This window comes from Prionailurus viverrinus, chromosome A2 (assembly GCF_022837055.1).
Source record: "Prionailurus viverrinus isolate Anna chromosome A2, UM_Priviv_1.0, whole genome shotgun sequence".
NCBI lineage: Eukaryota > Metazoa > Chordata > Mammalia > Carnivora > Felidae > Prionailurus > Prionailurus viverrinus.
The window spans coordinates 19,409,653-19,433,528 of record NC_062562.1 but is presented as its reverse complement, the minus strand read 5'-3'; the positions used below and the strand labels follow the sequence as shown (position 1 = coordinate 19,433,528).

The window sequence follows — 23,876 nt, the reverse complement described above, 5'->3', positions numbered from 1 at the left end:
TGACCTTGAGGAATGCTGGAAGGAGAGATTTATTACAGAGAGGTAGTAGGAAAGCCTAGCCAGATTTAAAAACCAAAAGGAAATAAGAAACATGCAAATAACAAAAGGAGCAATTAATTCCAGGAAAAAACAAAGTTCTACAAGAAAGGAAGTGTAGTAGCATAGTAGTTGGGTCACCACAGTATTTACCTAGCTGTAATAAAGAAGAGTTGATTACCAATTTAAACAAGAGTGTATGCAAACTATATTGGAATAAAGTAACCACCTATATTGGAAGAAAGAGAGGAAAGATGTGTATGTGTGTGTGTGTGGGGGGGGAGGAGGAATGATACAGAAGAATCACCCTCATCTTTCATGGGAAGAAGAAAATAGATAATAACTGACAGTTAAAATTTTATTTATCATTTTTTTTGACAGTTAAAATTTTAAATGGCAGTAGAAACTTGAAGAACAGCAAAAGAGTTCAAAGTGGCTGCTTTTGGGGAGTAGCAATTGGACATGGGTCAGGTTGAGGCAGGGAACGACCATTTTATGTTATAAGCTTTGTAATATGTTTTGACTTTTAAGACCCTGTATAATTAAAAATTTAAAAACCCACAAAGTTCTGGGTATAGTGCTTGCACACAGCAGGCTTTCAATAAATGAATGACAAATTTAAAAATAAAAAATTTATGTATATATATTGTTGTTATAAGAATAAAACATTTAACTAAAAAGTAAGAGAATGATGCTAGCCTGAGCTTTTGGATGCAAATCAGTTAGTATAACACATATGATGAAAATGCTCTAGAACAGCCAACACTGGATTTTCAGGTCAAGCACTGCTTGACTTGGATGTGAGCTTTGGGCTCTGGCTAACTTTTGGCTCACTTCAAGGGCTATCAAAGTTCATCCCTCCAAGAAGATAGGCTAACCTTATGGCAATGAGTTAATGATAACAATCTGCAGAGATCCATGTCTGTGGAAAGGCAGGCAAGATCAAATACTAGCAAGTGACGCCTAATACTTATTAACTGATACAATATGATTAATAAAGGTCATGCAAATGAAAAACAATACAATGCATTATTATGAAATGCAAATGCTGTGGTTCTGAATGGAGGCAGAGCATACAACTAAAATTTGCAATAGTTTGCTCATCAAGGGATGAACTTAGTAGCACATTCTAAGGCAAAGACATAGCCCCAGTAGTTTGTCAGCAGTGATACCACTGGAAGCTTGGGAATGCTCCCTTGTCTGGATCATGGCCCATTTCTCTGCCCTATCTGCCCTGGTGCTCTGGATCTGGAGTCTGTAGCCAATGGGTAGTGCTCACTTTTGCTCTCTACAGGTCACTTCCAGAAATACGTTTTAATAATAAATTATTATTATTATTATTAATTATCATATAGTTATTAAACAGTAGAGTCTGATTTGCAGGGGCAAAATATAAGATGAGTGTTGAATTCATAAGAAAGGGAAGAATTCTGGTTTGCTGACAGCTACTATGGCCTAGAGCAGTCTCTCATATAGGGACATGGTCACAGGGCTGCTATTAGTGAAAACTTGCCAGTGTTACTGAGGTCTGGGTGTGTAAGAACACTGCTGGCTTTCAGCTTTGGGAAGCCATACACTCACAGCTGTAAAGTGGGGCTGGTGAACCCTTAACCCTAGGCAGAGCTGGTCACTTGTACTTGCTCCCCTGGCAGGAGAAAGCCCCTGGTCAGTCTTAGCTCATGTTTCCTTTCCTGGGTGAAAAGTCAGTTCTGAGGTAGGTTTGCTGCCTACCTTGAGTTCATCTTTGCTCTGGAAGTTGTCCAGGAGGTGCTGGTAATGGGTGTCACACATCTGGCGGAGCAGCGAGAGAAGGCAGGACACATACTCACCCTGGGGACCAACCGAGAAAACACTTGGTGCAACTAATCACAAGAGCTGTGTTTCCCCAATCCACAGAGGGCAAGGAGAGAAGGAAGGGTCTGAGATGGCCCCAATGATCATGAAAGGGAAGGTGAGAACTCTGGCCCTGAAAATGAGTTTTCCTTTCTGCTAAGTTTTCTGAAGGGCTTGGGAGTTTTAATAAGACTTCTGTAGCATGGGACTAATGGTAAAACCTTAACCTATAACAAAGAAATATTGCAAAGTGAGACAGCAAGTCTCGGTTTTTTCCCTAGGAAATTTTTGGCTATACAATCCTTTGTCACTATATATTGCCAGGCCATTGTACTGAAGTTGAAAGGGATTACTCAGAACAGGGTGCTTGGCCTTCTCTGGGCAGAATGTGGGCTCTTCCCATATTGCTCCAAGATGGGATGGCCCTTCTTCAAAATTCTTCTGGGGACCTCGTAGAGCTTACATGTGGTTACTGGAACAGGAAGATGGAACAAAGTAGTTCGACATAACTTTCTGGAAAGTAGAGTCAAAACTGACCTTTATGAGAAGGTGAATTATGGGCTTTAAGATAAGTTTGGGGTGCCTGGGTGGCGCAGTCGGTTAAGCGTCCGACTTCAGCCAGGTCACGATCTCGCGGTCCATGAGTTCGAGCCCCGCGTCAGGCTCAGGGCTGATGGCTCAGAGCCTGGATTCTGTGTCTCCCTCTCTCTCTGCCCCTCCCCCATTCATGCTCTGTCTCTCTCTGTCCCAAAAATAAATAAACGTTGAAAAAAAAAAAGATAAGTAAAAATTTATGGATACAAAAATGAGCCTTTAAGATTCCTTCAAGTTCCAACTGGGATAACATGGAAGAAGACCTTGTTTTAAGGACTCCAAGAATTTTACCATCTTATGGCAATTTTTGGCATAGGGAAGCTGACCAAATATTTTTAAACTCATGGAAATTTGACAACAATATTTTTGGCTCTCAAATCATTTCTAGACACATGAAATTATTCTACAAATGTATATGTGTAGAACATATACATGTATATGAACCTCAGTTTTATCTGAGCATGGGCATAATAATGGGCATAATAAGCTATAATTCCTAGATTTAGTAGGAGGATTGGAGGAATGAATGCACATAAAACTTTTCAGTGAAAAAGTCCAGTATGTAAAGGAAGTGCTCAGTAAATTATGCAGTTATTATTATCTTCATTAAAACTATGTAATTTAGTGTTGCTAACTGAGTTAATATTTGTAAAGTGCATAAAGCAGGGGTAGGCCTATAGCAAGAATTGTGTAGTTGTTGGTCAGAAGGATGGGTTACCAGGACATACCAGGGTACATGTTTTTACCTATAGTGAGAGTGCTCTCAACAGTAGATCCAAAGGGAACATTCTTTCTAAGCCCAGTGCTTCAGAACACATGCCTGCTCTCTGTTCCCCTTTCCCTCCCTAGCGTTTGGCTAGCTCCCACAGAGAATTTGCTTCAAGGAAACCACTGCAGTCTCTCACCTGCCAAATGGAAGAGTCCGTGCAACCTGTTTATTGTGTTCTGCCATCAGGGGTAAGAAGTCCACTCTGGGTGGAGGAGTGGGAACTGTCTCTCTGTCCCTCCTGAGACGTTTCCCCAGGCTGTTTCTCTTCTAATTGTCCAGTAATGCCAGTGCAATTCTAACTCATCACATTTTTTCCTGATGCTAGACATTTAGGTACAAATGTTGTGGACAAAAATAACTAGTTTGTAGATACAACCAAATTCTAAGAAAATTATTCTGTTGTGCACATCATTTAGGAGAGCCTGCTACTAGAAGGAATACTCCATTTTCCCCCTTCAATCTCTTACTGCATCTCTGCTCCACTCTACAGAACAGGAAATGAGTTGGCACAAAGGCAAAGGCCAACAGAGACAGTGTGCAGGAAAGCGAGACAGGGAGCATTCCCCACATCTGCCCTAGAGTAGACTTCTGGGACTACAAACATAGAGCCTTCAGAGTGGAGACAGGAGCCAGATGCGAGAAAGGAAGAAGGCAGCATGCTGACAACCATGCAGGGAGGTGGAGATGAAGGTGGTGCTATGAGGAGGTGGGGTTGGTGTGGAGGAGCCCCAGGTTAGAAAAGAAGGCAAGAAAACCTGAATGTTAGTTACTAACAGTGATCTCGGCTGTGCACTGCGGGCACCGCTGCCCTCTTACCGCCTCCTGAGCGTGCGATTTGCTCATGATGGTGAGCAGAGTCTGCAAGAGCACGTCCAGGAGGCTCTCCACCATCATTTCTACCTCCTCCATGACATCTGCCTCCTGGAGCGAGCAGTGAGAGAGCACACCGTTAGCACCAACCTGGCTGACGTGCAGCTGGCAGCACTTACAAAGTGTGTGGCATCAGGAGTGGTCTTCTGATTGGACTCTCAACACTGAGCTCTTGGCCTCACTAGCATGAGATGTCAAGGAACCTGGGACAACAGCTCTGAGAAAAGGTGAGGCAAACCTGTCTCTGTTGCCCTGGTATGGTAGCCGGGTCTTCGCCTAACCCAGCACCACTTGACACCCACAGTTCTGAACCTCAGGTAGATACCTTAATTTCAGTATACAAGGCAGAAGCAAAGGTCCTGAAGTACCTGTTTACCTTGATTTCCCTAGAAGAGTCTGGAAAAAGCACAACATTGCTAACACTTTGAGAAAATGGTATTCATGCCACAAGGTGTGGTGGTGGCACCTTCAGGACTGCTAACACACACCTGAATGCACATAGAAGTATTTCAGTCTTTAAAAGGAATGTTTTCTTCTCAGGGCTTTCTCCTTAGGTGATCTCAAGCTTTGCTGGCCCCACTGTTGCTCAGATATGTCTACATCTCTCTTTTGAGCTTCTCAGCATTCTTGCTCATGTTTCCTGGTCCACCTGAAGGACTCTGGTCTCAGTGTGTCTTTCTCAGGCAGCCTCACAAAAACAATGGCAGGCCCCCACTAAGGGCTGCTTCTCAGCCACCACACTCTGAATTTAGGAAGTGTCTGTGCTGTCCTTCTATAGACCTCTCATGTTGAATCTCAAATCTTGTAGCCTAATTTTATTTATCTCACAGAGATTCCCACTGTCCCTTCTCCAGCCTCTTTTTATTATTACTGGTACAAATGTCTATCTGTCCATCCATCCACCAACCCATTATTCATTAAGCAGTTACCATGTGCCACTCACTTTTCGTGAATCTGAGTATACAAAGGTGAACAAGGAAGATAGTATCTTTATGCTCATGGAGCTTAAATTCCACCCCAATCCATTCATTCAATATAATTATACTGTGACCCATTCCACACGAAGAATTGGAGCAACTCTTGGTGCTAAAGTCATCTTTATCATCTGCTATACTGATCGCTAACACTCTCACCTGTGATGTCTCTCTGACTAGTTGTAAGCAACTAATTGCACCTGACTCTAGTACCACAGATACAACCAGACCATCTCTTTCAGGTTTAAACTGTTTCCATTCCTTCTCCATTCCTTTCCTTCCCTTTATTTTCCCTTCAATTTCTCTCCTTTATTTAGCAATAAGTCTCCCACTTCCTCAAGTCTGGCCTTGGGCTGCTAATAGACCTTATGTGCTTGGTGTTGCCTCTCTGAGGCCTGGTGGGAAGGAGAGCTGCCAAACCTTTCCTGGAGCCAAGAGCAAACAATAGGGCCACTACAAGCACCATAGGCACTCTGCCAAGCAGGGCCCTGTCACCAGATGGTACTTTAAGTCTGGACACCAAAGCACCCTATTGAGGCCCTGTATCTCACTCAAACCAACCACACTCTTTTTTTTTTTCAGGACCTCTCCTGTTCCACATGGATAGCCTAACCTTGCACTCTTACCACCTGTCTACTGGCCTTCATTTTATTTTATTTATTTTGTATAGAAGAGTATCTATCTAACTTTATTCTAGGAAAATACACAGAAAACAGTAACCATAAATGAAAGGACATACATTCTGTTGCATTAGAATTAATTATTCTGTTTATCAAGAGAAATAGCAGCAAAAATGAAAAGACAGCCACAAAATGGGACAAGATTTTGGATATGGATATAACCGACAAAAAAAAAAAAAGACTCATCTAGAATACTGGCCTTCATTTTAAATACAGTTGTAATTTTATTCTCCAGAAACCTCATCTCCTCTTAAGATGTTGTAATAAAAAACTCATTCTTGTTCTTAATTTCTTTCTTTATACTTTCCTATAGTTTACAAATTTTCTCTAAGAAATAACCATTTTTCCTATTACCATAAATATATAAAATAAATATCATTAAAATAAATTCCTACCTTTATTCATGCCTGATACATGTCTTTCCTTCCTTCCTTCCCCTCCCACCATATATCTCTTTTTAAAAGAAAAAGTAAAGAGGAAAGAAAATAGGCAAAAGCAGTACCAGTTGAAACCTCATCTTTAAAGTCCAACTCTATCATCCCATGAGGCTCAGAACTCTTGCGGGCAACAATTATCTCTCCTATGTCCTGACCTCATCTGGCATGGTATGGAATGTCATATGGGTGGAATCAAGCTGCTAGGAAGCTGACAGAAAAGTCTGAATGAGCAAGCTGCCTCTCAGCCTGGGCTTGCCTCCCTGTGCTTGTGCCTTAGTATCCTCAGAACACTCTCAGGAACATAGGATTAATACCTTTTGATAATAACAGAATATGGCACAGAATTCGGCTTTCTGGTATTAAAGAGAACTACATTTCAGAAATGCAACTTTTTCAAATAGCAAAACTGTGTTGTGTTGAGAAGCCTGCTCAGCATACACAGGCCTCTGCTCACTTGAGCACCTTCCTGCCACTGATGAAAGCTTCTCTGACTGAGAAGTGTACAAAGTGATCTTTGTTGGTCTGCCTCTGGTTAAAGTAATACAAGACTGGGGCAGAGCTGAGGGGAGATGGAGTGGGCATGGGGCCACTACCAGAGAGCTGGTCTTGACGATGGAGAAGATGCTGCCAAGAATCCCTGAGCAGATCAGCAGCTCCTTCTGCTGCCTCAGGTGAAGGTGAATGTGATGGAGAACCACAGGAAGCAGGATGCGGCGGGATTCTGAGAGAGAAAACACAAAGGTGAAGAAGCCCTTTAGAGAAGAACTAGCCACTTCTGGGAGCCAGTGACACTGCGAGACTTAACTGGTCTCAAAGAAAATGGGGTTGAAACCAGTGCGAAGATGGAGGCCACTCCCTTCCCTTATGAGGGCCAAAAAGCCCACTTCCTGGACATTGTAAGACATCCCACAGCATTATCCTTCCATTTCTCTTTCCTTCTTTCTCATTTTAAGCCTCAGTATCTATGGTATTTTGTGCAGGATGAATGTTAGGAAATTGCTCCCAAATGAAATCTCTTTAACGACTAGATCCCAAATTAAAAGCATAGCTTACACTGAAAATTCCATTCAATTGACAGACCTAGTTCTATGAACTACACTGATTGAACCTGCAGACCTGCTATGCATTATAAATGGTCACTCTTTATGATGCTCTGACTAGTTGGCCTGGCACTCCCCTCTTCCCCCCATGAGCATTTACTTTGTGGCAGCCATTAGGCCTACCTCCTTTTCCCCTTAGGCTTAGAGGACAAGCTTGGCATGCCCACAGCAATGAATGGAATAGTAGCAGGATTTTGTCTTCTCATAAGCCTTTGATAATTAGCTAACCCTTACTGCCAATCCTAAGTTTTCTCCTCCCTGTTAACTGAACAACACTATCAGGAGACAACTATATTTAGGACCCTGACAGGGGCATCTGGGTGGCTCAGTTGGTTAAGTGTCTGGCCCTTGGTTTTGGCTCAGGTCATGATCTCACAGTTCAAGAGATCAAGCCCAATATCAGGCTCTACGCTGACAGCCAGGAGCCCGCTTGGGATTCTCTCTCTCCCTCTCTCTCTGCCCCACCCCAACTAGTGTGTGCATGTGCACACGCGCACACACACACACACACACACACACACACACTCACACACTCTCTTTCTCTCTCAAAATAAATAAATAAACGTAAAAAAAAAAAAGAGAACCCTGTCAGGAAGGCTGAATCCTAGTTCAAGATCTTTTATTAATTCATCCTAAGACCTTAGGCAGGTTGATTCCTCCAATGGGCTTGATTTTTCCTATCTGTACAATGAGGTGCTAATTGGATTTACTTCACAGGTGTGGTGAGAAGACAAAGTGAAATACAAGTGTGAACATGTTTGTGATGCTCTGCACTCCTATGTGGTCAGTGACTGTGTGATTCTACAGGTACCTTCATACCTGGCCAGCAGGATTTAGTCAGATTATCAGTAATACAAACACACCAGGGCATTTTGGATTTATTGTTCACATTTGACCACAGTTACATGTTTCAGATAAAATTCAGAAAGAAAATCTTTTTTTTAGCCAAAGACAAACTACATGATATACAAGAGATTTGGGGGTTGTCTGGTCAAATACTTAGAATATAAAATGGAATGATAGCTATTCTATGTTTAAAAGGATGTGTAGACAAAAGAGAAGTTCATAATACATTTTGCAGACCAAAATTATACCAACATAGCAGGATTTATATCAACCAATAACTATCTGCTGAGAAAATAGCAGTTTATTACTGGAACCAGCTGAAAAGACCAAACTGATGTGCTCTGAGAATATAAGTGTTGCTTAAGAGACACCACCTTAAGGTGCTGCTTCAAGGAACATGCTGCAACTCAAGAATTCAGTGAAATTGAGATGCAAATGAGAATCTGGGGTGGCTTGTCATCTCAAAATCCAACTACATCGTGTCACTGCCACATAAAGTTTAAGAACAATTTTTCTTTCTTTTAAAAAAAGTTTTTTAATGTTTATTTGTTTTTGAGAGACAGTGACATGGCACGAGTGGGTGAGGGGCAGAGAGAGAGAGGGAGACACAGAATCTGAAGCAGGCTCCAGACTCTGAGCTGTCAGCACAGAGCCTGACATGGGGCTCGAACTCATGAGCTATGTGAGATCATGACCTGAACTGAAGTTGGACGCTCAGCTGACGGAGCCACCAAGGCTGCCCAAAGAACAATTTTTCTTAAGTGATTATGGGAAGCAGCAAGTGCATGCAATAATATTAGAAATAAAGGATGTCAGTGAGGGCAGTCTGATGTCCCCCTTCCCATATATTCAGAAAGCATCTTTAAACAGTGCACAAAGCTTGAATGTGTGCAGTGGCCTCAGTGCTAATGTGTCCAAACTAGTGATAAAATCTTTAATCTAGGAACTGAGGAAGAGAGAAGTGTTTACCATAAATAGCTACTGGTAGAGAAAAGATGACTCTCCTGGTTGCAGCTTTGCCATGAATAATACCTTACATTGGCAGAGTTAAGTTAAAGGGAACATTTATTTAGTATTGCAATTATGTGTAGCACTTGGTTGAGAAATTACTATTCATATACTTTAAAAGTCCAATTAAAAAATTTTTATTACCAAAAATTATAGTTATAAAAATTCTATTAATAATTGTTTTTCTCGAATTTCAGATTTATTCCTGTGCCCTAGAAATTTATTCTGATTGTAACATTCCATTTAAAGGATCAGTTTCATATTGATCGTAACATTTGGCCACTGAATATTTGGTACCACTGCCAGGATGATCTCTTGAATGTGGTTTCAGGTGTGAATCTGCAGGTTCTTTCTGAAAGGCAATCTGGGAGGTTGATCATTTGTTAGTCTGTCTTGACCTCTTAGGGAGTATGGAAGGCTCACTGTCCATCTCTGTCTTTCAAAGACAGGAAGGGAATCTATGTGACTGGTGAGATAAGGAACAAAGAAAACACAGTCGGTCCTCAGAGCCCCCTTTCAAGATCTCTCTTATTTCCTTGACTTATCCTTATCCCCATTGGGATCCCATTCTCTCTTGTTCCCCCTCCTTTCCATCTTGCTGGGTGTGGGGGAAGCTGGCTAGGCTTGTAGGCCTAGAAGTTGCTCCACAGGCCACCTCATGGGCATGCTCCAGGGTGTGGGTCCCTAGGGATAAATCATGAGTGAGGCAGTAGGCCTAGATCTTGGCTGTAGTATCTAATGGAGTTTACCCAAAACTCTGAATTTTTAGGGCCACAGGCTTCTTGCATGATGGTTGATAAAACTGATCCTTTGATTACCACTTGACAACACCCTGGAAAGGAGGAAAGGTGAGTCTGATTCTCATCCCAACTTGATTTACCTGAGAAAGAAAACAGGCGGCTATCCACGGTCCTGGCAATGGACTGCAGCTTCACCACATCCATTGACTGCCCAATGTGCACAGTGCTGGGCATGCTCCCCAGAGTCCCTCTTACAAACTCTGCCACCTCCTGCACGGTGAACATTTGCAGCAGCTCATCAAAGATGGTTGGGAAAGAATTGAGGAGTGCAGCCTGCAGAAGCAAGTGAAGCTGCAGTTAGCACAGAGTTTGTTGTCTGTCTTTCTCACATGCTCAGACAATAATAATACAAGAGGCTGAAAAGGCATTGTAGCACCCCTGTCTCACATGAGCTCCTCCCTGGCCTTTGACTCCACACATCCCTACAGCACCCTTGGGGCATAGAACAGGGAGGAGTACAAAGGAAACCAAAACAAAATTTGCCGGGGCCCAGGCCACTTGAAACTTTCATAACTTGCCAGCATATTTGCTGGCAAGAGAAGGGAATATAAAAAGAAATCAGCTCAATATGGTTTAACAGCCATAGTTATTTTGTTTACAAAATGGATTTAATTTTTTTGTCTGTCTCTATGATCAAACACTTGACTTTCTAATTTTGGTCTCAAATTCAAGCCAGGAACCTCTCAAAGAAACTATAGCAGAGAGAGCTGGGCACCACCAAGCAGCATGAGCTGAACTCCATTCACAGCCCTGTAGCCAGCAATCCAGCTCTGTGAGCTGGACCATTTCCCCCAGGATGGACACATTTATCTGAAACCATGAAATCTGAAGACTTTATAAATGATGCCCTTTATCTGTGATGCTTGGCAGTCTCAAGTGTAAATCCAAAAGGATGGAGACTGTATGGATTTAGTCAGCTATGAATTCTTGACGACTGATGATTATGTTGGCATAGAGTTCAGCAACCTAGATGGCCTTGGGCTTGGGCAGGAGTCTGTGTGTTCGGAGACTTCTCTTCATGGATCTTGGCTCTGGTAGACCCATGAGGTAGACTCTTTATGATAACCTGATAATAGTTCAAGAGCCTTTTACAGGCAGAGTAGTATAGGTGAAAGAGAATGGCTTTTGGAATTAGACATGAGTTCAAATCTCAACTTTACTACTTATCTGTTGCATCACCTTAGGTGAGTTATTTGCCTAATATCAGTTTTCTTATCTATAAAATAAAGATGATGATATCACTTATCTCCTGGTATTGGCATGAAAAAAAATTAGATGCATGAAGTTAGTTTCCAGTTAGAGTGCTTGGCACATCATTGGCTTTCAATAAATGCTGGTCCTCATTCTCTCTTGTCTACATGGAAGCAACATGAAGAAAGCTTTTCCACTTCTCAATACTCTTACATTATTAACCTAGAATTCACAAAGGGTAATGAAATGTCACTTTGAGATGAGAAGATGAGAGCGTACTTTTCCTGCATGGCAGGTAGTGAATGGGAGGCTGTTTTCCTTGACTGCTTTATCAAGCAGGCCTAGAGTGAGTAAAAATGTATGCCATGGGGAAACATGTCTGTCATTCTACAGTCTATGCTAAGGCCAGAACCAAGAATAGAACTTACATGAATTCTGCTCAGGCCAGGCCCAAGAATAGAACTTACATGAATTTTCTATCTATAGATTTATAACTCCCTGGGATATCAGAGATTTTTTTGCAATGATTAGAACAAGCACAAAAACATGCTGTCATAAGCAGTTAGATACAAAAGACAAAGGGGGAAAAGCAGGTCCTTTATAATCAAAAGCAAATAGTAAATGCTCTCTTAAATGGTGAGCTTTCCCATACTTATGCACCAGAACAGAAGGATCCTTGCACCCTAACATCTCCTAGTGGTCATAAGCAAAGACATAATCTGACTGAACCATAGACTTGCTGAGAATTCTGAAACTTATGAAACATGAGCCTGGAACCAAAGAAGCAGGTCTGATCCTGACATGGGTCTAAGCTGAGACTAAATCTGAACTATCCTGATGAGATAGGAGTATGCCATGCAGTACAAAGCATTGCCAAGTTCTCAGAAAGCATATCTGCCCTGCTCTGCTAGCTACCTCTGAGCTCCCCACATCTCTGTATGCTGAAAGGAAGAGTAGGTGTCCTGGGCCCTTGTTGGCAGGAACCAATGAGCTAGAGGAGAGACACAAGGAGGAAGAGGAGTTGCTTGGAGTACTCTGGAGGAGAGACCATCAAATGAGCCTTTCTTACAGAGGCACCTGGAGACCTTGAAGAATCCTCACTTAAAGAGTTTCATTCACAGTTGCTCACCTGTTCTCTGGTCCAAGGGGCTTAAAGGCAATTGGCATGGGAGCAACATAGGGTCAAGTGGAAAACAAAAAAAAAAGACTATTCTAATATTTTTTTTAATGTTCATTTATTTTGAGAGAGAGAGAGAGAGAGAGAGAGAGAGAGAGAGAGAGAGAATGAACCAGAGAGAAAGAATGTGAGTGAGAGCAGGGGAGAGGTCGAGAGAGGGAGAAAGAGAATCCCAAGCAGGCTCTGCACTGTCAGCACAGAGCCCAACTCAGGACTCGATCTCATGAACTGTAGGATCATGACCTGAGCCAAAATCAAGAGTTGGATGCTTAACCAACTGAGCCACCCAGGCGCCCCCCAGACTACTCTAATCTTAAAGGAGATATTTAAACATATATTTGCACTCATGACAGTCCTGGCAGCAACTGAATGAATGGACGTGAGAGAGGCTGTCTGATCTTTGCTGATAGGTTTTGAATAATAATTGGCTTCAAAAAAATCAAAGAAATGGAATCTATTAGATAAAATTCTGAATTTATTTGTATAAGAAAATAACCCCCTTGTGACTGGGGTAATAAACACTATCTTGGATCCTTTCTAGGATGAAGCTACTTGGAAAAGGTAACAGATTAGCTAACTGGGCATTTCTAATATAAGGAAGCAAATTTCCTTCCCACACTGATATTTATAATAGAATTTTATCTTAATTCTTTAAAAAAAATTTTAAAGTTTATTTTTGAGAGAGAGAGAAAGACAGAGTGTGAGCAGGGGAGGGGCAGAGAGAGAGAGGGAGACACAGAATCCAAAACAGGCTCCAGGCTCTGAGCTGTCAGCACAGAGCCCGATGTGGGGCTCCAACCCATAGTCTGTGAGATCATGACCTGAGCCAAAGTCGGACGCTTCACTGACTGAGCCACCCAAGTGCCCCTAATCTTAATTCTTAAGCAAAGTTTTCTAGTTATTTCTGCCTATTTTACTCTTAACTTCTGGAATGGACAAGTACTAAAGTTTATTTAAAAAGTTAAAAAAAAAATTAACAGTGACTAGGAAATAAAATTCTCCATTATGTTCTAAATATCCCCTTTAAATAAGATGTTCATAAATGACAAAAAGTATGTAACTAAATAAATTTGGTTTAAAGAGGGCTTCTGAGGGGTGCCCGGGTAGCTCAGCTGGTTGAGCGTCTGACTCTTGATCTCGGCTCAGGGCATGATCTCAATGTTCTGAGCTGGAGGCCCACATCGGGCTGTGTGCTGGTAGCATGGAGCCTGCTTGGGATTCTGTCTCTCCTCCATGCTCCTCCCCTGGTTGTGCTTGCTCTCTCTCAAAGTTAAAAAAATTAAAAAAAAATTAAGAGCCTTCTGAGAATAAAGTTGTGCTTCTTCCCCACCCTAAAGCCACTGGGCTATCTTATATTTGGTAGCTGGGGCATAGCTGACTTTGAAGTAAAAACAGCATTTTGTTCTATTAGGTATTTCCTTGCAAGTAACCCTTTACCCAACACATAGGAGCCTGGCAGGGCTTCTTCAACTCTAGAAGCCAGAGGACAAAGAAACCAGCCATTAAGACAGACAAGGATCCAGCAGCAAAATTTCCCTGCAGCTTACAGACCTGAGTGAAAAGGAGTGTTTCTGAGTTTCTGCTGTCCAGACTGAGCACAAACCGGATGGACTGGAAAAGTTCTTGGATGCTGGACCGGAATTGCTCCTCTTCCATCCCACAGGTGGCTCGGGAGTACAGGATCCTGGACTGCACGATGAACTTGAAAAGGTACTCCAAGGCCTAAGTAAAAGGGATGGAGAGGTGTTAAAGATGGCCAAGAGCTAACACAGCAGGGAATAAAGGGTAAAGTAACAGCAAATTCTATACCCAAATAAGATGATGAACAACTTCAACTGTGGAGACAAGCACTTTTTTTTTTTTTAATTTTATCTCCAAAGTCCAACTGGTCACTGAGCAGCAGCTGTCTTCTTACTGAGGAATCATCAAATTAATTTACAACTGTTTCTGTGGTTCTGGAATTGAGGAACCACAGACTGAGGAACCACAACAGCTGAATTCAAGACCATATAGGATCCAAAGAAAATGAAGTTTCTTTGTATTTTTTTCAGGTCTGGAAATAGGAGGGTTCAAAAGCAATGATGTAACCTCTCTTAAATTTATTCCAAGAAGGAAAAGTCCTTAAGGAGCCTTCTGCACCTTTGAGATATAGCTGGGGTCTGACATGGTGCCAGCCTTCTCACTGGACATTAACTCTGGAGAAAACTTGCCCCAGGTTGCACAGCCCCAGGTGGACCTGACACACCCACTCTCTATCCTCTTCTAAACCTGGACACCTTCCCACAGACAATTTTTGAACAATGCAGAAGATGAAGCTCCCATAACTTATTTTGGGAGCAGTATCTAATTCTGAGGAGTCCTTACAGCTTGGCCCATGCTTATGAGCACAGTAATTATCTTTTAAGAGAACAGATTGAAGATCTAAGACTATGCTTTCTAATCAAAGAAATGCCACAGATTTCCCAGACACTGGGAAGGCAGAGACATTGGGAGAGAAACTTATCCAAGGATGAAACAAATGGAGCTCAGTTACTTGAAATATAAAATAGAAAACAATTCTCAAGCTACCTTTCATGACCTATGTATCTATCAAAAGGTTTGGTAAAACAAAACCTCATTTTGTTTTGTTTTGCAGCCCATATAGAATTCAGTAGGCATTGTAGAATGGCTAGGTTAGAAAAATATGTCTTCCAAGCCTTGCACCAGAAGATTGCATTAGAAAAAATTAAAGTGTGTGGCCTCAGCAGCATAAATGCTACAGCCTCCATTCCAGACTTTTAATGCCTGGTCTGAAAAGAACCACTGAGATGTGTGCTACATACTCTAATTTTAAAAGGGAAAATGTGTACCTCATGACCTGTTTTCTTTTTCCAGTTTGAAACAGCTAACACAAGAGTGTATTGAATGGCTTGAAACATCCACTAGTTTCACAGTGAAGGGCACAACCAGACAGAAAAATTGCTTGCATTTCCTGGGCCTGAGAGCTTAGTATCTTCATTAAATTTTAAAATATAAAACAACGTCCAAGATGGCCCCACGAAAACCTGCATGAGGGATAAAAAATAAGTCCACTTCCAGTCATCCATCACCCCCTGACTTCCCTTGCCCACTCCTCTTGATTTTTATGGTCAGTACCAGCGTGGGAAGGACCAGGTGATGGCCGGTTGCCTCTGACAAATGCAACCGGGGAAAGAGAAGAGGGTGGGCCAGTGAGGAAGGAGGTGAGTGGTGGAGCCTATGGAGTTTGTTCAAAGTTCAAGGGTGCTCCCAACACTTCATGGAGACAATGAAACACTTAATGGTCGGTGAAGCAGCCACTCTGTGCATTTCTACTTAAGTTAATAAGCCTGAAAGAAAAAGAGATCCTAAAAGTTATTACAACCTTTCAAGCACCAAGAAGATCCATTGTGCCTGCTCTTTTCTCTTCATGGTTCCCTGGGGGACCTGAGATAGCTCACCAGTGAAAAGTGTGCTGTCTTTTTAGAATATCTTGCCAAATACCAGACTCAAACCTGTCAAAGATACCTCCTACAGGTCATTCACAAGGGACAAACAAAATAACCAAGTAAGAAAACGAAAGACTCTTTATTTTCATATTCCTTAGTGGTCAAACTTTCTTAGAAAGGCCACGACTTTGAAAGTGAAAGGAAGAGATGCGAATGAGTGGCAGTATATATTGAATCAAGAGTAAGAAGAGGTTTCCTGGTCCACATTTTATCATACCAGACTGAGAGGTGCTAGGCCAGGACCATACGCATCCTATGAAGGATGAAAACAGGACTGATTAGAGATTTACTGGTTTGGTCAAGAGGACTTGTCAACTAAAACTTGAAGAAGAAGGGGAAATGACCTGATAAAACCTTAGTACTGGATGCATTAGTATGAGAGGCCATTCAAACAGGTTTGCAGCGGTAAGAATAAGTATGAAAGTACCTCAGAAAAGTGCTCCCCCAAATGGATATCTTCTTTCTTTCCACCCAAACCTGATCTTCTCCCAGAATTCTGCATCTTCCTAAGTAACCCTGATATCAACTCAGCTGATCTAGCCAGATTCTTTGGAACCAGCACTTCTTCCTTTCTATCACTTCACACATCCAATTTAATGTTTGAAATTGATTCCCTGCTTTGGTCACATCAGCTATTTTTTGGTTGCTTGAAAACTCAAGTTGTTTCCCACCCAGGCTTTTAAACATGCTGTTTCCTGTCTGGAATGCTCATCTCCCAGCTCTTCACATCGATTTCAGCCCAGAGGTCACCTCCTCAGACAAACTTTCCCTAAAATTTTGATCTGAAGTAAATTTCCTTCATAGTTCTTACTTATCAAGTTTTTTTCCCCACTTAATTTGTGTATTTATTGTCTGTCTTTCCTCCACTTGGATGGAAGTGCTATGAAAGCACAGCCTTTTCTGCTTGGGCCCCTGCTGAATCTCCAGTGTCTACTACGGTGTCTGACACATGGCAGGTATTAAGTAACACTGACTTGACGGAATGACTGAAAGACTGATTGTTAGGAGAAAACAACTTCTGTGATGCTTTCTCCAGTATCCTGAGCAATTAATTTAGGGACTCACATAGAATCTTTTGCATTTAACTCAACTTTTATCCCCTCAAATATTGTCTGAGGCAGCTGCCAGGTACTGGGTTTAAAGAAGAACAGAATACAGGCTCTGTCCCCACATCACACTCAGAACTCTGCTCTACACCTGTGTTTGAGCATGCTTCAGTGGGGATGTGTTCTTCAAGGCAAGAGGTCTGTCTTATTCTTCTTTGCATCTTGGCATCCACAACAGATGCTGACTGCTTTGTAGACATGTATTATACGAAGAAGGACAGAAATAATACTTATGGCCTTAGATTTTTACAGAACATACGGAGAAGAGGCAGGGGAAACACAGACCTATGATTTTATTTTGCTTCTTCAGTCTGGTAATGTTTAGGGAAGCACCTGTCTCACCTGTTAGCATGTGGACAAGAACAACAAAATCACAGGCCCAATGGTACTCAGAGCAAATGATGTGAAATTAAAAGAGGACAGAGAAAAAGCAGAACTACTTTGTTGCCACTCTTCTTTTATTACTAACTGGAAAGGGTGGGAAAGACATGGTTAAAAAGCAACTAAAAAAAATAACTCAAGAACAAGAAAATGTAGGGGCGGAAAGGGAGAAAGCATGAACTTGCTGTGAGTTCCCAAGGGATATGGCAACTTTCTTTAAAAAGCTATCTTGAGAACTGTTGAGCAAAAGAGAAATCAACATTCTCTCAGTGGGTCTCCACAGAAGTACCATGAAAAGAAGTTACCAGAAAGTGAAGTTAACTCACAATGACAATGGTCCCCTGAAAACTGGAGCTGCCCAGAAATGCAAAAGGCTGCCTTATCTCGGAACCTGTCCATGCAGGAGTGCTGCCATGGGGGACTCCGGTTTCTTCCAAAGGTCAAGGTTTTAAGATTATCTTCTTAATGTATCCATATACAGTGCATCCAATCAGCTCTTTTTACTTAAAACAGTTCTAAAAAACAATGTTTAGTAACCACTGAAGACAGGAAAAGTTGGAAGATCTTAAGTCTAATCAATGTTGCCACCAACATTGGTTTAGAAGGAGATATGATGTTTGGCCACTGGAAGCAGAGATGGATGCTGCTGGCAAAACCAGTCAGGAAGGATGGCCAGGAGTTGCATGTACATCATCCCTCCTTTCTGCTTTAAGATAACACTGTTAGGAATAAAGGTCTGGGGCAAAATTAAGATGGACAATGGGGAATTATGTGGTCCAAGGCATTCCTGAAAGCAGGCCAGTGTACTGGGGTGTCGACACTTGTTCTGCACACTAAACCATTGAAATTACTGACAAACAACAGCAGGGGTGGGCCCTTTATGTACAGTGAGCTCAGTACATTACCCTCATGGCTTCCTGAATGTGGTCCTGTCGAATCAGTTCTGCTGAGCAGTCCATGTACCACTTCAAACAGCGAATGAGCTCCCTGGGAAAGAGAACAGTTCCAGAAACCCCACTTTAACTCAAAAGCAATGCAGTTTGAAATTTTTGCAGCCCTGAATTTGCCACACAGGAAAAATAAATATACTGCTTATGAGGCAGAATGGAGTGATGGATCTGTTACAAATGTGAAATCTTCAGATCATCTGAGACCATACAACATGCCTCGTCTGTAGAGTTGCCACATTTTAATTAGCAATTATAATCATTCTTTCCCTCTTTCCCTGACACACATTTTTTCTTTGATAAGAAAGTTTTCCTAGAGTCCTAGACTTCACCTGTAATTTTGTTTTGTCTAAAATTTCTACGTCTCCAGAACATACAACAATAACTAGTAAGTAGCAGATTCTGGATAAAGGTATACGGTCCTATGTGCCTCTCCTTGCTCGCTCTACAGCAAGTGCCCACTCTACAGAGTGATATCAAAGTGTCAGAGTTCCAGTGACTCCACAGCCTCGTCACCCGTTGGTTTTATATATATTTTCAAAAATTGTGCTAATTCTATAGAAGAAAATGAGGCAATTTTAAATTGCCTTAATGGTTTTAGATAACTTCTGTTTTCCATGTTAACCATTTATATTATATCTTTTATCAATAGTTTTTTATTTCTTTGACATTTATTGTTGGTGTCATTTTTATTTTTTTAATTTTTTAAATTTTTTTTAACGTTTATTTATTTTTGAGACAGAGAGAGACAGAGCATGAACAGGGGAGGAGCAAAGAGAGAGGGAGACACAGAATCCGAAACAGGTTCCAGGCTCCGAGCTGTCAGCACAGAGCCAGACGCAGGGCTCAAACTCAGGGACCGTGAGATCATGACCTGAGCCGAAGTCGGATGATTAACCAACCAAGCCACCCAGGCGCCCCATGTTGGTGCCATTTTTAGCTATTCATGTTTCTCAATGAAAAAGCAAGACTTACTTTTAGTAGCTTTGCTGCCAGTTCTTGGAAGGAAAAGAATGACAATTGTGTAGTAAACTATGGTTTAAAATGTCAGCTGAAAGACCACAACCAATATCCTACTCAACAGTGAAAGAAAGTTGTTCCTCTAAGATCAGGAATAAGGATGCCTTCTTTTTCTACTTCCACTCAACATAGAACTGGAAAAACAGCACTTAAGAAACCAAACAACCTGATTAAAAAATGGGCAAAGGAGGGGTGCCTGGTGGCTCAGTTGGTTGAGTTTCTGACACTTCAAATTGGTTTAGGTCATGATCTTGCAGTCATGAGATTGAGCCCTGCACTGGGCTCTGCCCTGGGCGTGGAGCCTGCTTGGATTCTCTCTCTTTCCCTCCCTCTCTGTGCATCCCCCTCAAATAAATTAGTAAATAAATAAATAAATAAACATTTTTAAAAAATGGGCAAAGGACTTGAATAAATTTTCTCCAATGAAGATATGCAAATGGTCAATAAATACATGAAGAGATGCTCTGCATCATTAATCATTAGGAAAATGCAAATCAAAACCACAATGAGATACCACTTCACACCAGTTAGCATGATGACTCTAAAAAAAAAAAAATCCCTCTCCAAACACAACAAAAAATAAAAAGTCTTTGCTTGAGCATGTGGAGAAACTGGAACCCTTGAACACTGCTGGCAGGAATGTAAAATGCTGCAGCCACTGCTGTGGAAAACAGTATAGTGGTCAATCCCACCTCTGGGTATATACCCAAGAGAAATGAAATCAGTCTTTAAGAGATATTTGTATACCCATGTTCATAGCAGCATTATTCACAATAACTAAAAGGTGAGAGCAACCCAAGTATTCATTGATGGATGAGTGGATAAACAGAATGTGGTACATACATACAACGTAACATTATTCAGCCTTTAAAAGGAAGGCAATTCTGACATATGCTACAACATAGATGGAACTTGAAGACATGGTAAGTGAAATAAACCAGACACAAAAATATAAATATTGTATGACTCAATTTACATGAAGTTCCTAGAATAAGCAAATTAAAAGAGAAAGTGTAACAATGGAGGTTGCTAAGGGACGGTGGAGGTGATGGGGAGTTACTATTTAAGGGGTACAGAATTTCAGTTTTGCAAGATGAAAATAGTTCTTGAGATAGATGGTGGTGATGGTTGTACAACAATGTGGACATACTTAATGCCACTGAGTTGTACACTTAAAAATAGTTAAAATGGCGGGGGGGGGGCGGCGCCTGGGTGGCTCAGTTGGTTAATCGTCTGACTTCGGCTTAGGTGATGATCTTGTGCGGGGTCCGTGGGTTTGAGCCCTGCATCAGGATGTGTTGACAGCTCAAAGCCTGGAGCCTGCTTCTGATTCTGTGTCTCCTTCTTTCTCTCTGCCCCTCCTTCACTCCCAATCTGTCTCTCTATGTCTCTCAAAAATAAGTAAGCATTAAATTTTTTTTTTAGTTAAATGGTATTATTTTATATTATGTGTATTTTATCAGAATTAGAAAAAAATGAAGTTAAAAAAATGTCAGCTGGGGGCGCCTGGGTGGCTCAGTCGGTTAAGCGTCCGACTTCAGCTCAGGTCACGATCTCGCGGTTCGTGAGTTCGAGCCCCGCGTTGGGCTCTGGGCTGATGGCTCAGAGCTTGGAGCCTGCTTCCGATTCTGTGTCTCCCTCTTTCTCTGCCCCTCCCCCGTTCATGCTCTGTCTCTCTCTGTCCCAAAAATAAATAAATGTTAAAAATAAAAAATAAAAAAAATGTCAGCTGAATGAATGGTGGTTGTCATGGAACCTTTTTTAAGCCTGTCCTTCTATTCAAACACAAATCCTAATGATGATGCTAAATGGAACTTACTTGTACGCCAGGGCTCCAGCAAAGTGCTTCTGGATGTATGTGTCCATTACAGGCCGGAAGTGGAAATACTTGATGTCTCTGAGCAAGTTGATGATGAATACCTGAAGGAGATGTAGGGTACTACAGTTCACTGGAGACCCTGGACTTATCCCCAGCAGGAAACAGAACTCTTGCTTCTTCAAGAAATGACAAACTGTCAGTATTTTCTCTAGTGTTTTCCATGGGCAGAGAACGTAAGATTTCTATTCTGTACCTGTATTTCTGTCTTGTCTGCTCTATTCCCACAGCCCCCGGCCACCCAGTCTGGACTTGGGACTCATCTGTTTGTGCTAGTGTTACTCTGAGCCTCTCTCTTCATAATAATGCTGGATGACACAATACAGACTAGGAAAAGGCAAAGCGATACCTGTGTAAGGTGGCATAAATTCTAAGGTGTCTCAAAAAATTTGGAAAAGAGACAAAAAAAAAAAAAAAAAAGATTGTCCTCTGAGCCAGATCAACCTATGAAAGGCTGTGCCCTTCCGAAATGGGGCTGGCTGGCCAGGAAAGCAAGGAAGAAAAGCCAGAGGGGCAATCTACGCAAGTGCCATTTTAACTCTCGCTTCTGCTCCTCATCTATCAGGTAGACTTACAGTATATGGTTCCTGAATATACAGCACTCCTATAGGACAGGATATATTAAGCAAAATGCACTGAACATTCAAATCACTGTCCATTCTCACTAAGCAACCTACAGAGATTTGGGTTCCCAAACAACTGCCCAAAGGGAGAGAGTGTGATGCTCAGACCATCACAGATGAGACTCTGCTCTTCCTGGCCATTATACCTTATTTTTGTAGGTGAAAAAACAGGTCATCTGTTTTCCTATATCAGTCTCCAAGCCTTTTATTGGTGTAGGTCTCTATTTCAGGGGCTAGGCAACTCTGCAACAGTGATGAGACTGAGGTATCAAAACTACTGAGGCCCGGACCTGGCCATGCTGAATTCTTCAAATTTGATGCTGTAGGGATCTGCCCGGTTGGTAGGTTGGTTGGTCTTCCTTGGGTGACACTCCTCAGCCACTTTTCTATTGGAAACATCTACATAGATGTTATACTGACTCACTCTAATAAACTGCTTCCCTTGGATTTTTAAAAACATATGACAGAAATAATAAATAAAAATGAAAAGTCAGGAGGGGTGAGACTTACCAAAGACTGAAACACCAACAGGCCATATTTCTCTGTATTATCATCCAAAATCACAAAGAGTGTATCTAAGATGTCCTGCAGAAACTGCAACATAAAAACCAGAGGGCTCAGATCTTAGGACCTTGAACACATGGTCAAACTTCCATACACCAATGAACTCATCTCCCAATAAACAAACTCAAAGATCTCTTAAGATCTCAAATCACCACTTAAACTAAACTAATCTAGGATCCCACCTCCACCTAGCTAAGGGCCCTGAGAGATATTTGGAGAGGCTCTTTCTCTTGGGTAAGTGCAAAATTTCTATAGAAAGAACGGTCACTTAAAAAAACAGGACATCCATGTAGAATTGTAATTTTGAAATAAAGTCAATCTAAGTGATTCTGATGCCAAATTCATTTTGAGAAAAAGAGTTCACTCTCCTGGGACCCCAAAGAGTTTAGTAGCCCCTCACTCTTTATTGTGGCCTAACTCTTTAGAGGACATTTGAATGAGGGTGTGGCAGGCTAGGTCTTAACTATAGAAACCATGTTTTGGTCTAGAAATCAGTATTCTTGGAGAAGGGAGAAAGCTGTTGCTGAGGTCTGTCAATGAGGGTAAAAGAAGTACCATTTTGTTTTTGGTTTTTAACATGTGCCTTTTTCTTTTTAAGATACAAAATCCAAGGGAGAGGAAAATACTCAAGGATACTGACAGTCTTCTTCCAAAATAAAGTCTAACATTCTGTGGTCAAAAGGCAACTGAATGATACAATGTTTATTTTATTTTATTTGTTTATTTTTTATTATTAAATTTAATATAATTTATTGTCAAATTGGCTAACATACAGTGTGTAAAGTGTGCTCTTGGTTTTTGGGGTAGATTCCCATGGTTCATTACTTACGTACAACACCCAGTGCTCATCCCAACAGGTGCCCTCCTCAATGCCCATCACCCATATTCCTCTCTCCCCACCCCCATCCACCCTCAGTTTGTTCTCTGTATTCAAGAGTCTCTTGTGGCTTGCCTCCCTCCCTCTCTGTTTGTAGCTATTTTTCTCTCCTTCCCTTCCCCCATGGTCTTCTGTTAAGTTTCTCAAGATCCACATATGAGTGAAAACATATGATATCTGTCTTTTTCTGACTGACTTATTTCATTCAGCATAATACCTTCCAGTTTTATTCACATATTGCTGCAAATGGCATGATTTCATTCTTTCTCACTGCCAAGTTACAACTTACTTTAAAACAACTCTAAGGTGGAAGGTTTGGATGGCAGCGTTGATGGGCAGGATTGGCTATAGGGTGATGACTGCTGGTGCTAGGTGATAGATACATGTAGGGTTCTTTATACCATTTTACTTTTGTGTATATTTGAAATAGTCTAATAAAAAGTAAAAAATAATATTTAAAAATGCTGGCACATTCTTTTCACACTCTCTTCTGGTGGTTTGAGATCAATTATTGATGCTAAAAGCAGATATGCTGATAAGATAGTCTCTTACTGGAAATACAACACTACTCAGCCTCAAAAAGATCAGACTTTGGGGTGCCTGGGTGGCTCACTAGGTTAAGTGTCTGACTCTTGATATCTACTTAAGTCCTGATCTCAGG

General features: G+C 41.5%; 1 protein-coding gene across 3 annotated transcripts in view; it reads right to left on the bottom strand.

Annotated features, from left to right (window-relative positions):
- DOCK3 (dedicator of cytokinesis 3) overlaps nucleotides 1-23,876 on the bottom strand; it is a 580,531-nt gene that overhangs the window by 69,780 nt on the left and 486,875 nt on the right. For all 3 annotated transcript variants that reach the window (XM_047849906.1, XM_047849909.1, XM_047849907.1), the window contains 8 exons: nucleotides 22,285-22,368; nucleotides 21,095-21,195; nucleotides 18,214-18,295; nucleotides 13,867-14,037; nucleotides 10,028-10,220; nucleotides 6,787-6,914; nucleotides 4,049-4,153; nucleotides 1,768-1,866 (listed from right to left, as the gene is read on the bottom strand). In XM_047849906.1, the coding sequence (XP_047705862.1) occupies nucleotides 1,768-1,866; nucleotides 4,049-4,153; nucleotides 6,787-6,914; nucleotides 10,028-10,220; nucleotides 13,867-14,037; nucleotides 18,214-18,295; nucleotides 21,095-21,195; nucleotides 22,285-22,368 (963 nt within the window). The remainder of the gene's footprint in view (nucleotides 1-1,767; nucleotides 1,867-4,048; nucleotides 4,154-6,786; nucleotides 6,915-10,027; nucleotides 10,221-13,866; nucleotides 14,038-18,213; nucleotides 18,296-21,094; nucleotides 21,196-22,284; nucleotides 22,369-23,876) is intronic.